This window comes from Megascapheus bottae, chromosome 11, assembly GCF_031878675.1.
Source record: "Megascapheus bottae isolate mThoBot1 chromosome 11, mThoBot2.hap1, whole genome shotgun sequence".
Classification (NCBI taxonomy): Eukaryota; Metazoa; Chordata; class Mammalia; order Rodentia; family Geomyidae; genus Megascapheus; species Megascapheus bottae.
Window position 1 is genome coordinate 60,329,719 of NC_143519.1, and position 16,077 is coordinate 60,345,795.

A 16,077-nucleotide genomic window follows, 5' to 3' on the forward strand; every position below is an offset into this window, starting at 1 on the left:
GACCGCGCTGCGCCGCGCGGGAGCGGGGACGAGCGCTCAGCCCGCCTGGATCCGCGCCCAGCAGCAGCCGCGGACGCCGCGAGCTCCCAGGAACGAGTCGCGGAGTCGCGCCGGACCCTCGCTCGCGTCCCGGGCTCCCTGGAGCCCCGCGCGCCCCGGGACGACTGAGCATCGCCTTCGCAGAGCCGGGGCGGGCAGCGGGGGTCGCGGGGATCGCCGGCCGCGAGCGCGGCGGGAGCCATGCCGACCGAGTCCGGGGCTCGGGGGCCGGAGCGCGGCCGGCCGCTGCACTTGCTGCCCCGAGCCCCGCGCGCCGTCGGCGCCCGTTCTCGGCGCCCAGAGCCGACTGAAGGAGAGATGCACCGCAGCTGCGCGCGGGACCCCGAGTCTTAAGCGCCGCGTGCGGCAAGGACCTGCACCGGTGCACGTCCCGCAGTCGCCCCGGGGCCCCGTCGGCCCCGTGGGAGCGTGCCGCCGTCGGCGAAGCCTCCAGGAATTCATTGGGGCACCGCGATCCCCGAAGAGCCTCTAGATTTGAACCCCAAGAGTTGCAACGGTGAGAGGCTCGTGACCGCAAAGCCTGGGTAGGGGATGACCTAGCAGCCCCTAGATCGACACCCCAACTTCGGGGCGGACGCGGGGCGGGGAGCTCGCGCAAGAGGGGAGCGGACGGTGCCCAAATCCTCAGGGCCGGAAGAAGCGGACCGGACTGGACGGCGGCGAGGAGATCCGGGGGATCGCCAGGACGGGGACTCTTGGAAAGGAGCCGGCTCTGCGTCTTTGTGCAGACTGGTGGCCTGGCACCCCAGGGTGGGGCCATGTGGGGCCGACGGGGGCCCCCGGCCGCCCCTTCGGGGCAGTGGGCGTCGCTGCTGCGGCTGCTGCTGGCGGCGGCGCTGGCGGCGGGCGCGCGCGCGGGCGGCGAGTACTGCCACGGCTGGCTGGACGCGCAGGGCGTCTGGCGCCTGGGCTTCCAGTGCCCCGAGCGCTTCGACGGCGGCGACGCCACCATCTGCTGCGGCAGCTGCGCCCTGCGGTACTGCTGCGCCAGTGCCGACGCGCGCCTGGACCAGGGCGGCTGTGACAACGACCGCCAGCAGGGCGCGGGCGAGCCGGGCCGGCCCGACAAGGACGTCCCGGATGGCTCTGCAGGTAGGGCAGCCCTCCACGCCTCTGCCCGGGCTGGAGGGGGTGGCGGCGGCCGGGTCCGACGCGCAGAGGGGAAAGGGACCTGGAGATGGGGCCGGGATTTATTTGTACACACTAAACGGGGCGCACTGGCGGCTCCCGCCTGTAACCCCAACTACCAATGAGGCTGAGATCCGAAGATCGGGGTTCGAGGCCCAGCCCAGGCGGGGAAGTGCACAAACCACTTAAATGCCAGACGCTTGCGGTGAGAGTGAAAAAAAAAAAAAGCTCAGGCTTCGAGTTCAAGCCCCGGGACTCACACACGCGCACACACTCTACCTGCTGCCTCAGTTTCCCTCCTGTCAGATGAAAGCACGGTGTGGCTTGGGTTTTTTTTTCCGCAAGGAAAATCACACGCCCGAGGCAGTTTGCGCACAGACCAGTCCAGGATTCTGTAGCGCGGGCTCCTCTGTCCTCTCCCGCCGCCCCAGCTCGCGGGTCTCCAGCACTGGGTTTCGTTTCTTGGGAGACCCGGGAGGAAATGGCATGCGTGGGGACGTTTTTCTGGAGGGTGTCTTAGGAGGAAGGCACGCCCTGCCTGGCTGTGGGTTTGTGGCCTGTGACCTGTGCTGATTATCACTCGAGACTTGGCAGAGCTCACAATGGAGCTGGGTCCAAATCTGTTTTTTGTGGCTTTGATTGTGTGTGTGTGTGTGTGAAGTACTGGGGCTTGACCTCAGGGCCTTGGCTGCTGCTTCGTTTTCTCTTTCAAGGCTGGTCCTCTGTAAGTTGAACCACAGCTCCCAGTCAGCCTTTTGCTGGAGGTTAAGAGTCTCTTGGATTTGTCGGACTAGGCTGGTTTTGCAGTTTCACTCCCAGATCTCAGCCTCCTGAGCAGCTGATTTTTATTTTTTAAACTGTCCAAGCTAGACTTGCAAGGGAGACCTGTGAATGAATTGGGCAGTTACAGTCCCACCTGTGCCTGGGACCTTTCCTCAGCTGCCACCCCCCCATCCACCCATATCCCTAGGTGCTTCTGAGGGGGGAGGGATGAGGTAAAATACCAAACCTGTCCCCAAGTGAAAGTCTCTTCCTTTTTCTGCAGCCCTAGTGTTGACTGTTTTCTGTTTGTTTGTTTGTTTTGTTTTTTGCACATCCTACGAAGACCAGAATTGGGGCTGCCTTGAGCACTGGCCCTGGCTACTCTATGGCTACTCTAATTTTCTGCTGCCTTGCAACTGAAGAGAAAAATGAGGGTAAATCTAGAAAAGGTACCATCTTAAAATGCAAAGCTCAGCTTTGCAGAGTGTGTGGTCTGGGAATAAAGCCCTGATGGAGCCAAGACCTGAGTGGCTGCGATAAGATGTCTGTCCGTGTGGGCTTGTCAACAATCTCTAAAATGTTTGTTGTTGTTGTTTTTTAAAAAATTGCCTAAAAAGTTAGGCAAATCCACATGCAGGACACTCTCATAACGCTTGCATCTTAAAAGCAGGAATGAGGTGGTTCTTGTTCTTTCTACCTTTAAATCTTTCTCCTCAAAAATCCCGTTCTTTCCCATTGCTTCTGCAATGAAGAACATCCTTCCTAATTAAGCCAGGGGGCAGGGGCTTAGATTCACATGGCATTCTTTTACCCCTGTGTAGTTGAGTTTCTTTTCCTTTTATACTTCCAATTAAAAATCCTGGATAGAGAACAGTTATTTCTCCCTAAAACTCATTATGTACACTGAAAGTGGGTTTAGCTAGTTTTTGCTATAGCATTAGAAATAACGTATCTATGTATATGCACATGTACACACACACATATATATATATATATTTCTGTGTTATTGCTTGTTTACCTCTTGGTAATGTATCTGGAGGGCTGGTACCTTCATATGGAAAAAGGAAACTTGATAGCATGTGTGGGAAAGCCTGCACCCCCCCTCCGGGGGACTCTGATCCTCCTCTATTCGGCCTCAGTGGTGGAATTTGAGTAGCCTGGCTGTGGGGGCCGGCAGTACCCAGAGTGGGCCCACAGCCCTTCCTGGAGGGACATTCTGTGCAGACTTGGCTCTGTTCCTCAGCGAAACCTTCACTGTCAGCCTGTGGTTCTACACCTCTGAAGAATGTTTTCCTTGTAATGAATTATTTCCCTGTGATTCTAGGGGGGTACAGTACCCAAGAGTGTGGGCTCCATTTGAAAATGCTACCCCATCTGGCGCGCTGGCAGTCCTCATGAAACTGAGTGCTGGCCTGCTTTTATGTATTTTTTAAATGCGAAATACAGGATGACTGGAGTGTAGCAGGTGTGAGGACATAAGTTAAATCCCCAGCACCCCTCCCCCCAAAGGCAGAGAGCCTGGCAGAAGCCTGCCTGAGGAGAGCTTCCTGCCCACTTCTGTCCCCAGAGCCTGAGATATATTTGTAGTTGTTGCTCTGTGCCTCCCAAAAGTACACGTTTGTGTGTGTGTGTGTGTGTGTGTGTGTGTGTGTGTGTGTGTGTGTGTGTGAGAGAGAGAGAGAGAGAGAGAGAGAGAGCGAGAGCGCACACACAGGTCCTGGGCCTTGAATTCAGGGTCTAGACTCTACCTCTGAGCCTTTTTTTTTTTTCCAGTCCTGGGCTTGAGCTCAGGGTCTGAGCACTGTCCTTGGACTTTCTCAAGGCTAGAGCTCTACCACTTGAGCCTCAGCACCACTTCCAGCTTTTTTCTATGTATGTGGTACCGAGGAATTGAACCCGGGTCTTTGTGCATGCTAGGCAAGCACTCTACCACTAGGCCAAACTCCCGGCCTACCTCTGAGCTTTCTAGCTCAAGACCAGTGTTCTACCACTTGAGCCGCAGCTCCACTTTTGGCTTTTTTTCGGGGCTTAATTGAAGATCAGAGTCTCCCAGACTTTCCTCCCTAGGCTGGCTTTCAACTGCCATCTTTAGATCGCTTGAGAAGCTAGGGTTGCGGGCATGAACCCCTGATGCCCAGCTTTGCTTCGCCTTTTTGATCATGACAGGTGCTGTAGCACTTGAGCCACACTTCCACTTGGGCTTTAGAGTAATAGCAATCTTAAAACCTGGTACAGGGCCATCAGTGCTGAGCTTGTCCAGTCACTCTGCCGTGGCGTTCTCCCAGCCAGTCATGTAATACTGTATCTCTGTCCTTTGCTCCCAGTCCCCATCTACGTGCCCTTCCTCATCGTGGGCTCCGTCTTTGTGGCCTTCATCATCTTGGGCTCCCTGGTGGCGGCCTGTTGCTGTAGATGTCTCCGGCCCAAGCAAGAACCCCAGCAGAGCCGAGCCCCGGGAGGTGGCCGGCTAATGGAGACCATGCCCATGATTCCCAGTGCCAGCTCTTCCCGGGGGTCATCCTCTCGCCAGTCAAGCACAGCTGCCAGTTCCAGTTCCAGTGCCAACTCAGGGGCCCGGGCCCCCCCTACGAGGTCACAGACCAACTGCTGCTTGCCAGAGGGCACCATGAACAACGTGTACGTCAACATGCCCACGAACTTCTCCGTGCTCAACTGTCAGCAGGCCACTCAGATCGTGCCACACCAAGGACAGTACTTGCACCCCCCCTACGTAGGGTACACCGTGTCACATGACTCTGTGCCCATGACACCTGTGCCACCTTTCCTGGACGGCCTGCAGCCCAGCTTCAGGCAGGTGCAGACCCCCTTTCCCCACACCACCAGTGAGCAGAAGATGTACCCCGCTGTGACCGTATAGCATGGTCCACGCCATGCCACGGGATTCCTTCCTTTAGGAGGCCAAGGGGAACTGGAATGGATTCTGGAGGTGGAGTTGTGCGCGAGTTGGTGATTTTTATTTTTTTAAAGTGGCATTCTTCTTTTGGATGGCTTCATTTACCCCTAACATACATATATATATATATATATATATATATATATATATATATATATATACATACATACATACATATAAGCATCTCTGAAGTAGCCTTGTCAAGTTTGTGGTGTGCTGGTGTGTCCTGCTTTGTGATAGAAAAGCCACGTAATACACGACAGATGCCTGAGCCCCCAAGTGCCCTTGACGTGTGGTTATCAGAAGAATTTTCTAGACTGAGAGATTAAGGGATTCTTATTATGTCGTTAATGTCATTAATATTGTTTCCTTTTACAAGAGTTGATACTGTTACTCCTTCTTACCTGAGTATTAAGAAACAGAAAAGGCTTCGGAGGTTGAAAGGATGATGTAAATAATGCAATTATTATTAATAAAGTGAAACCAATTTGAACTTTATGAAACTAGTTATCAATGTGCAATCCAAAGGCACACCTTAGTTTTAAGAAGATCGAGTTTATCTGTGTTTGTGTTTCATTGGGGTCTGTTTTGTGCTTTAAAAACCATTTTTACCTTCTGTGGAGATCCTCTTCCAAAAATAATTTTCTGCTTTAAAAAGAGTCAAAGAAATTGCATAGTTCCTTACCCAATGAGACAGGATTCTGGGATTAATCTTGGAGTAGAAGATGAGGTAATAAAACTTTCATTCCCCTTTTTCTTTTTTTATTATTGTCTTTGAGTAACTGTACAGAGGGGTTTCTATTCAACAAGTCAGATGAGCAGGTTCTGACTACAAAACATCTTGATCACTATCTTTTGTTCTTCCTTTTTTAAAAAATATTTTAAGGGTTGTTTTTTTATTTGTTTGTTTTGTTGTTGTTGTTGCTGGTCTTGGGGTTTGAACTTGGGGCCTAGGTACTGTCCTTGAGCTCTTTCTACTCAAGGCTAGTGCTCAACCACTTGAGCCACAGAGCCACTTCCAGCTTTTTTGCTTGTTAATTGGAAATAAGAGTTCTCATGGACTTTCCTGCCTGGATTGGCTTCAAACAGCGATTCTAGAGTCCAGCCTCCCAAGTCGCTAGGATTACAGGTGTGAGCCACTTGCACTTGGCTCCTGCCCTTTTTTAGTGTTCTCTTTTAATCTTTTGATTTTACACAGTGACAGCCGAAAAGTAACTGGAATTTTATTTCTTTTTGTGTGCTGGTACTGGGGCTTGAATTCAGGGTCTCTCTCTTGCTTGGCATTTTCACTCTAGGCTGGTGCTCTACTATTTGAGCAACAGCTCCACTTCCAGATTTTTGCTGGCTAATTGGAGATAAGAGCTTCACAGACTTTACTGCCTGGGTTGGCTTCAAACCTGAATCCTCAGATCTCAGTCTGCTGAATGCAAGAATTATCAGAGTGTTTTGTTGTTGTTGTTGTTTTTAATTGAAATCATAAGCTATCACCTGCTACTCTGTGAATGATTTTTAGTGTTGATTTGGGCTGTAACCTGGCATTATATTATGAATGGCTTTCAAGAAGTACTATATTGTCTATATAGTACTAAGGGCAGATATAGTAATAAATGAAGATGCATATATTTGCCTGGTTCTTACAAAACATTTTCTTGTTTTATTTACAGAAATTCAAAAAAATGTGTTTTATTACCCAAAGAATATGTTTTTTTGGCTAATGAGTGAGTAGTTAATTAGCCTAAGCCTTTTAGCTTGCCTAACAGGCTCTTCAACTGTTATTCAAAACTTGGGGTGGAATTTAAATCTCAGACATGAGTTACTTTGCAAGTCATAAGGTTTTTTTTAAAAAAAAAATCTTATTAATAAAAAATGGCTTATTTTTCCAGCAGCTGGGACTGTGAAATCAAGAGAAAGCAGTTCAAAGACATACTGCCTTCCTTGGTCTTTTTTTTTCTTACAGGTGTCAATTGCCATTGTTTTTTTTGGTTTATGTTTTGCACCGTTAAGTTCAAATGAGTTTGTATATCATTTAATGATTAAAAAAAGTTTAAGTACGTACAAGAAAACTTCCAACTGCTAGCAAAACCCAAGATTTGTAATTAAACCAGTCTTTATGCCGAATGATATTGATGCTTTACAAATTTATATTTACAGCTGTCTTGTCATCTATTCTTTGATCTGTCTGTCATCTCATGACTGCGTAACGTTAACCCATGTTTGACAATTGATATCAACCAAAGTATCCAATCCAAAAGGACTTTGAATAACCAAAGGCAGAAGAAAGCCATTTTACATTTTAATAAATATTATACAGTGTGAATCATTGGGTAGTTTTTAAAAATTGTTTATTTTTATTACATTTGGCAATTTGTCAGATATTCTAGTATAACTAAATGTTGTAAATCTTGCTTTCTGGAACCAAGAGTCTGGTCTTTTTTTTCTTTCTGCTTTCCTTCCTTCCTATACTTTCTTTCCTTCCTTCCTTCCTTCCTTCCTTCCTTCCTTCCTTCCTTCCTTCCTTCCTTCCTTCCCTGTCTCTCCCTCTCCTTTTCTCCCTCTCCCTTTCTTCCGTCCCTCCTTTCTTCCTTTCTTTTTCTTTGTTTCTTTGTTTTGTGTTGATACTGGGGCTAGAACTCAAGGTTTTACACTTTAGCTTTTTTGTTCTACCTTTTGAGCCATACCTCCACTTCTGGCTTTTTGGAGATAAGAGTCTCACAGATTTTTCCTTCCAGGTCTGGCTTCAAACCCTGATTCTCAAATGTCAGCCTCCTGGGATTATAGATAGGAGCCAGCACCTGAGTAGAAAAATGTCATCATACAATCCCATTTTCCGATTTCCTGAGCTCAATACACAGCTGAGTACCAAGAGAACCTGCCCTACTTCAGAGAGAAACGAATGCAGAGACAGATGGCTGTGCAGTCATGTATGGAGTTCATATATGCAGCTGCTGGCAAGTTTCACTGACACTGGTGGATGAATCAAAAAGAATCCAGATGTCAGTGGCTCACATCTGTAATCCTAGCTACTCAGACACTGAGCTCGGAGGATTGAAGTTGGAAGCCAGCCTGAGCGGGAAAGTCCCTGAGACTCTTAATTCCAGTTAATTACCAAAAAGCCCCAAGTGGAGTTGTGGCTCAAGTGGCAGAGCACTAGCTTTGAGTAAAAAAAAAGTTCAGGGAAAATACCCAGACCCTGAGTTCAAACTCCAGTACCAGCACAAAAAGCAAAGACAGTCTTCTGGGGCTGTACCTCAGCAGTGAAGTATGGGTAAGGCCCCGGGTTCCACACCCCAGCACCCACCCCACCTGACTTTCTGATTCTTTTTTTTTTTTTTATCTCCTTTGGCTTTTCCCCTCAAGATTTGGTGCTCTACCATTTAAGCCACAGCCTATGCTTTCAACTTCTGGGTTGGTTAATTGGAAATAAGTTCACAAGCTTTTCTCCCCAGGCTGGCTTTGACCCAGGACCCTTAAATCTCAGCCTTGAGTAGCTAGGATTATAGGTGTGAGTCACAGCACCTGGCAGCTCATGGGTTATGTTGAAGAAATGAGAGCTTGGTGCTTGTGAGCTAGACTGCATGTGTTTGGTACTTGCAGCACTGGAGAGTGAAGAGCTCTCTTCTCTCCTTGGGAATGCTTGGGACCAGAAATGTATGAGTTCACAATTTCTTGGGTTAGAGAATATTTGCATTTATTTAATAAGATATTTCAGGGATGGACCCAATTCTAAATGTCTATTTCATATATACTTTATATACATTGCCTGAAGGAAATTTTATAAAATATCTTTAATAATTTTGAACAAGAAATAAAGTTTCATTTTTTCCATTTGTGACATCATCTTGAACTAAAAAGTTCTGGGAATGGGGGTTAGGAATATAGCTCAATGATAGGGTGCCCGCCTAACATCTATGAGGCTCTGGGTTCTGCCCAAAATGCAAAAAGAAAAAAAAAAGCTTGGATTTGGCAATAGTTTATCAGATTTTACATATTTCCATCCCTAATACAAAAGCAAAATTTTTGAGTTTGGAATATTTCAGATTTACTATTTTCATATTAGGGATATAGCTAATTTGAAAAATCTATACGTGGATGGAAATGTCATTTCTTTCTTTAAACACACACACACATATACACACACACACTCACTCCAATGTCTAAGGTCAGCTGATGATAGCATACTTGTCCAATGTGCCCAAAGCCCTGGGCTCTATTAGTAGCATTGGATAAATTGTCATGATCTTAGATTGGATGATAGAATTTGAACTGCCCCACCACAGCTTGCAATGATGCTGAACTGGAACAAAAAGAGAAAGAATTCTTCGCTCTCTCTCGCTCTCTCTCTCTCTCTTTCTTTCCTTTCTTTGCCAGTCCCTGGGCTTGAACTCAGGGCCTGAGTGCTGTCCTTGGGCTTTCTCAAGGCTAGAGCTCTACCACTTGAGCCACAGCACTATTTCTGGCTTTTTCTATGTACATGGTACCAAGGAATCAAACTCGGGTTTTCATGCATGCTAGGCAAGCACTCTACCACTAGGCCAAACTCCTGGCTAGAGTGAAGGTTTTCTAAGCCATGTCCAAACTCAGCATGAGGCTCTGTGCCACATAGAAGCTAGATCTGGGGGGGGGGGGTGTTCAAGTTCATCTGCAATTCCAACATTCTCTTTCCCCCAATGGAATCTGCACCCCAACTAGGTCCTGTTGTCCACAGCCCCATCTCCCCGTGGCAGTGATTACTAATTAGTGGGGAAAGAAATTCCAAAGCAAAACACCAACCAGTTCTCTCCTTTAACAAAAGATTTATTTTAAACAGGGTTGTGCAGACAGACAGACATATACCTGGCAACAGAATCGATCAGGACTACAAATTACAAAATTCTCCAGGTAGCTTCACAAGGAGATCCCCTGTAATTGTGTCTGATCCAGGAGGGACCCCAGCTCCACTCCTGGGGGCTGCTGATCTGGAACAACCAGGGGGCATGGGCGGGACTGGAAAATGGTTACAGTTCTGGAAGGAAGGAAGAAGACCAAGACAGTCCAAACTTCATGGAAGTGCCCATTGTTCTTCTGGAATCCAAGTAAATGTGCCCTCCTCTGCCCTCCCAGCACATATCCCTCTGCAGAGCCCATGAAAACCTCCCTAAAGCAAACAATATTTGAATAATCTCAGCACAGATGTGACCTGTGACAGAGCACATGGCTTTGCTTGCAACAAGAGACACCACAAACATGCTGCAGTCAAACAGCAATTCAGTGAAAAAAACAAAGGTCTCCTCTGCCCTGGATTGTGGTGCCAGATCCACCTGAAAGAGGCCTACATGAAAGCAGCCTAGAAACACGGGGGAGGAATCAAGAGAGGAGCAGAGGAGCTGCGTCCTTATTTTCTTGGCCAATAAATAAATAAGCTGTGTGCTCATCTGTAATCCTAGCTACTCAGGAGGCTGAGATCTGAGGATCGATATTCAAAGCCAGCCCAGGCAGGAAAGCCCATGAAACCCTTCAATAAACTGCCAAGAAAGCCAGAAGTAGAGCTGTGTGGTTCAAGTGGTAGAGCACTAGCCTTGAGCAAAAGAAGTTCAGAGACAGCATCTAGGCCCTGAGTTCAAGCTTTAGGACTGATACAAAACAGCAAACAAAAAATCCAGACAAGTCTTTACAGGAAATACTTTTTTTTCGTAATTGACACATACTAATTGTACGTAGCTATGACCTAGGTAGCTGGGATCTTGTTGGGAAGAGAGAAATATCACATGCAGGCAGGCTTCCTTTACACCTTTTTTTTTTTTTAATTGATGTTTATTGATTTCCCTGTAACATCCAGGAACACAACTGGATCCAGTCCTGTGGCCTATGATCCACAGCCTGCTCTTGGTTCTCTCCCTCCCAGCCTTCCCCATTCTACACAGAAGAGCTTACCTAGACTGGCTTGATAAGCTCTCTTGACCTCTTAGTTTCCTGGGCAGGGTTATTTGGATAGCGCTATGATTTCAACTTTCTTCTTCCTATTTCTGCCATAAATCACAGCCACCTGACACTTTGTTCCTGACTTTTAAAACAAACCGGGTCTCCCTTCTTTCTTTCGCCTGGTCATAAGAAACGCCTGTGGGCTAATCTTGGAAGCCTGTTTTTCTTGGGCTGGTGCCTGGGAGAAAGAGCCAAATAGATATCTCAGAGGCAGCCAGAGTCAAGAGATTGTCTGTCATTTGGAAAAGAAAGAAAGAAAGAAAAAGGCAACTTGAATGTGAATCGCTCTTTTGTGTTTCCTCTGTGGGCAAAGAGCAGAGGCCTCCTCTGTGGAAGAGCCTTGTGGACACCCCCTGGTCTGCTGGAACATGAGCTTGCCACCTCTCCTGCTCTCCTTGCCTGATGCTGATTCCATATCTTTTATCCCCACTTAGAAATGACATGCCAGCCTGGACAAGAGGCTGAGATATGAGGATTGCAGTTCAAAGCCAGCCTGAGCAGGGAAGTCTGTAAGACTCCCATCTACAATTAACCACCAAAAAGCTGAAAGGACTGCTGTGGCTTAAGAAGTAGAGTGCTAACCTTGAACCAAAAAATAGCTCAACTGGGGGAGAATATAGATGATGCATACTCCATATAAATAATACGTCCATAGATTATACACTATATTGGTGGAAACAGATGAAATAACCATATGTGGTTAGATGTTATTCCCATATATATGGGTATAATTTACCTAGTATATGTGGGTGACATATTCACATGCATTTTCAGACATTAGTTACCTAGAATCAGTCTTTCTTTTAACCAGCCACTGCTTCTTGTCAAGTTATCACTGGTTTTTCTGCCAGCTCCCTTCCTATGCAAACCCAAAGGCTTGTCAAGAAAAAGAAAATCTCACCAGAGTCCTCAGCTTTGCTCTGCTGAAATGCAGATTTTTCTAAGGATATTTCTCTATAAATGTTCAAGAAATACCAGTCTCTTTTGGTGTAGCATAGCTGGTGTGTGGTAGATTCATAAAGAAAAACAACAAGCCATCCTATTTTCATGTTTGCATGTGTACATGTTTCTTGAGAGATAGGAGAAGATAATACCGGTCAAGAGAAAGGTCTGGAATATTCTATATTGTGATGGGGAGCTACATCAGCTATGCTTCCCTAAGCTTACACAGCCCTCTCTGATGAGCAGTACTGAGCTAACTCAGACTTGTCAGACAAGAGATGGGTGCATTTTGTACCACCCACCTTGTGAGCATGCATGGTGTAGCAGAATGAATTAAATTCACAGGATGACTGTTGAGTCCTGTAGATTTCCCATCAGGAGAGCATTATAAAGAGGAGCCACTGTCACAGCGCCCAGCATTAACTCAAGGGTTGGCTTGCCTGGGGACTGCCAATTTACCCAAACCAGCAGCAGCCCCTTGAGGGCTGACCCTGTCTGACCTACCAGCCTGGAAGTCACTAGCTGTGTGGCCGAGTGATGACAAGCCCCATGTGACATTTCTACAGAGTTGACAGCCAGTATATGTAACCCAGTCCAGAGGACCCCATGGCCTGTGAAGGGGCTGTGTGTGACTTCATCTTAAAGATAGGACAATTGCTTAGAAATGCAATTTAGCCATTTGGCTACAAGAAAGCTTAATCATGAGAGAGAAAAAGAGAGAGAAAAAAAAAGGTGGGGGAGAAACATCCTTTCTAGAAATATTTCCATGTGTATACCTCATTACTGCAAAACTCGCTTAGCTACTTCTCAAAAGAAACTATAGTTTGATCTCAGAAAATATAAAATGTACTTTACCATGAAAAATGAACTAGGTGCCTATAGTCCTAGCTACTCAAGAGGTTGAGGTTTGAGGATGTGGTTCAAAGTTAGCCTAGGCAGAAAAGTCCATGAGATTTTTTTTTTTTTTTTTTTTGCCAGTCCTGGGCTAGAGCTCAGGGCCTGAGCACTGTCCTTGGACTTTCTCAAGGCTAGAGCTCTACCACTTGAGCCTCAGCACCACTTCTGGCTTTTTTTCTATGTATGTGGTACAGAGGAATCGAACCAGGGGTCTTCATGCATGCTAGGCAGCACTCTACCACTAGGCCAAACTCCCAGCTCCTCCATGAGATTCTTATATGCAATTAATTACTAAAAAGCCAGAAGAGGCACTGGGGCTCAAGTAGTAGAGTGCCAGCCTTGAGTGGAAAAAGCTAAGGGACAGTGCTCAGATCCTGAGTTTAAGCCCCAATACTGGCACACACACACACATACACTCACACTCACACAAATAAAGTAAAATAAAACCTTTAAAAAATCTCTCAAACAGAAATGTGATATGTGATTTGAAAGACTTCGAGGAAAGACGATGTGTTTCTGTGTATGTGTGTGTGTGTGTGCATGTATGTGTGCCACAGTGGGCCCAGATGCTGTCCCTGACCTCCTTTGCTCAAGGCTAGTGCTCTATCACTTGAGTTACAGCTCTTCTTCTGGCCTTTGGGGCCTTAATTGGAGATAAAAGCCTCAGATGGCTTCAAACTGTGATCCTCAAATCTCATCCATCCCTCCCGAGTAGCTAGGATTATAGGCATGAGCAATTGGCTCCTGGCAAAAAATTGAACTTTAATCATTTTTTCCAAATAGGTTTATATTTGCAAGTGAATCCAAGTAGTCAAGATGGCTGCAGTACACTGGATTCTAGTTTTTCTTTTCTGCATTTCTGGATTGCAATACAGACATACAGTGTGGCTTCCGTGCAGATCAGGGCCTGATCGTGACTTTAGAGTGCTTATATGTTAAGGCTCCATCTTGCTGGGTGCTTTAGTGTTTGTATTTTATTTGCTTCAGGAAGGGAGTAAGAAAGAGGAATTTTACTTTCCAAGTCTCTTCCTTTTCCACTAACTACAGCACCCGTCTTGTCCTCAAACTCTCTGTACCGTAAGCATCTCATCAGTGAAGATAACTTTCTTAGTTCATGCAAAGTGGGGAATTGTTTTGATGTATACTAATCATACATGTTCCCCCAAACAAAGAGTTAGAAAGCAAAGTAGAAAGTAAAAAATAAAATGTTAGAAAAGTGTTTTATTTCCTAAACAAACATATCATTTCTCAGAAGATCTGTGGCTCGTTATCCATTAAAATTTCATGGCTACTCAGGAGCCTGAGATCTGAGGATTGTGGTTTGAAGCCAGCTTAGGCTTCAAGAGTTTGTGAGATTCTTATCTGCAATTAACCAAAAAAGAAAAAGCCAGAAGTAGAGTTGTGGTTCAAGTGGTAGAGAGCTAGCCTTGAGTGAAAAAGACTCAGCGTCAGTGCACAGGCCCTGAGTTCAAGCGCCAGGACTAGCAAACAAAATAAAACTGCATGTCAAGCGGGGTGCTGGTGGCTCACATCTGTCATTCTAGCTACACAGGAGGCCAAGATCTGAGAACTGTGGCTCAAAATCAGCCAAGGTAGAAAAGTCCCCCAGATTCTTATGCCTAATTAATCAGCAAAAGGCCAGAAGAGTGGGGTTGTGGCTCAAATGGTAGAGTAGTAGTCTCTTGAGCACAGACAGACAGATAGACAGGCACGCACACATGCACGCATGCATGCACAGACAGACAGACAGACAGACAGACACACACACACACACACACACACACACACACACACACGCCACGCAGGCTTCCATATATAAGAGGCTGACAGTGATGATTGTGACTTTAGAGTTTGTCCCCAGGAGAATGTGATGGGAAAGGTCCTCTGTGCTGGCCTCCAACAGAGTTTTGAAAGCCTGCTGAGCTGCACTTCCAGACCTCGCTCATCGCCTGTCACCCCGCAAGGGTTATCTACCCCTCTGGGGTCTAGAGCTGCAGTGGGACAGGTATTAGGCAGACTGTTTCCCAACAGTGAAAGCCTCTGAGCACCCCAAGAAATAATGAACATGGCTGCCAAAAGCCTAACTGGGAGGTCTATATTCAGAACCCCAATAGATCTAGGCACAACACCAGCCTGAGCACAGAATCTCCTTGTCATAAAGAGGCACATAAACATCAGAACCGATTCACAAGAACTGTTTCTCTTTAGTTGTAGGACATAATGGGGAAGTGGATGGAAGGGTTTCTTGCATCCAAATCGGAATCTGTGGTGGAATGGGAAGAGCAGAATCAGGTCTGTCTGCCCACCAGCTGCCATGCACCAAGCCCAAGTGCCAGCCAGGCAGGTCTGAGGACAGGAATCTTGGGGCAGCCAGGGAAGAATGGGCCAACCAGCACCTGATACACAAGAATTCTTGGGCAAGGACTGGTTCTCCACGGTGCAAATGTGGCTTAAAGGTTCATGGAAACATGCTCCGGTTCACACTCCAGATGTAGATTTTTGTGATTTCACTGCCATAAGGAAGTTTATGCCAAACAAATAGGAATCATACAAATGAAACAGGAATCAGAGTGAGTGAGCCAGTCACCAACCTGCCAAAAGGGAGGCTCGCAGACTGTGGGTTCAGCATCGTCTGGGAGTTAACCAAACAGGAAGTGACTTCACCCTGGTCCAGATCCATAAGCAGAAAATGCTCGTCTCCCAGAAACGACAGGTACTGATGTCTAAGTATTTTTGAAACATGCTGGGCACCGTGGTTCACGCCCGTCGTCCTAGCTACTCAGACTGCTAACATCTGAGGATCACAGTTCAAAGCCAGCCAAGATAGGAAAATCCATGAGGTTCTTATCTCCAGTGAACCAGCAAAAAGCCAGAAGTGAAAGTGTGGCTCAAGTGGTAGAGCACCAACCTTGAGAGATAAAGCTAAGAGACAGCGTTCAGGCCCTGTGTTCAAGCTCCATACTGGCATTTTAAAAATGTATATATGTAGGTGAGACATAATGTTTTTAATTTCACACCTCACAGGGCACAGCTGAATGCTTTAGAAGAACGTAAACAAAAGTTCAGCCAAGCACTGCAGACAAGTCGGAAGCGAAAGCTGTCTATACTCTTGAGATCGCGAGGGAACAGATCACTTAACAAAGTGGTTGTTGGCTAAGGCCACAGAAATGTGTTTTTCCGGGTGTTTCGGCTTCCACTGCCAGTCTCTTCTATGAACACTGTGAGCAAACGACCACCTTTCTTCCTGGGGATTCCATGGGGGAACAGTCCAGTTTTATTTCTTCCTTGATTTCTTTTTGGTGGTATCGTAAGCCCGGACTATTTCTTCCTGAGTGACAGCTCCGTGCTCTTCTTGAGAAAAGGCATATCCGTCTGAAAGGGGAGCACACGGGAATGACGGGTTAGTGAGGAGGGGA

The 16,077-nt window shown here is 46.8% G+C and overlaps 2 protein-coding genes across 2 annotated transcripts in view; one reads left to right on the top strand and one right to left on the bottom strand.

The window, feature by feature from the left end:
• Positions 1-818: 818 nt before the first annotated feature.
• Positions 819-5,009, top strand: Shisa2 (shisa family member 2). Its single transcript, XM_090341761.1, has 2 exons — positions 819-1,152; positions 4,275-5,009. The coding sequence occupies exons 1-2, from the start codon at positions 819-821 to the stop codon at positions 4,826-4,828; spliced, it is 888 nt and encodes a 295-aa protein (XP_090197887.1). The 3' UTR covers positions 4,829-5,009.
• A 9,678-nt stretch (positions 5,010-14,687) lies between these two features.
• The window catches only part of Atp8a2 (ATPase phospholipid transporting 8A2), a 445,427-nt gene continuing 444,037 nt past the window's right edge, over positions 14,688-16,077 (bottom strand). Inside the window, exon 37 of the mRNA XM_090342380.1 lies at positions 14,688-16,033. Coding sequence (XP_090198506.1) covers positions 15,936-16,033 — 98 coding nt within the window. The 3' untranslated portion in view covers positions 14,688-15,935. The remainder of the gene's footprint in view (positions 16,034-16,077) is intronic.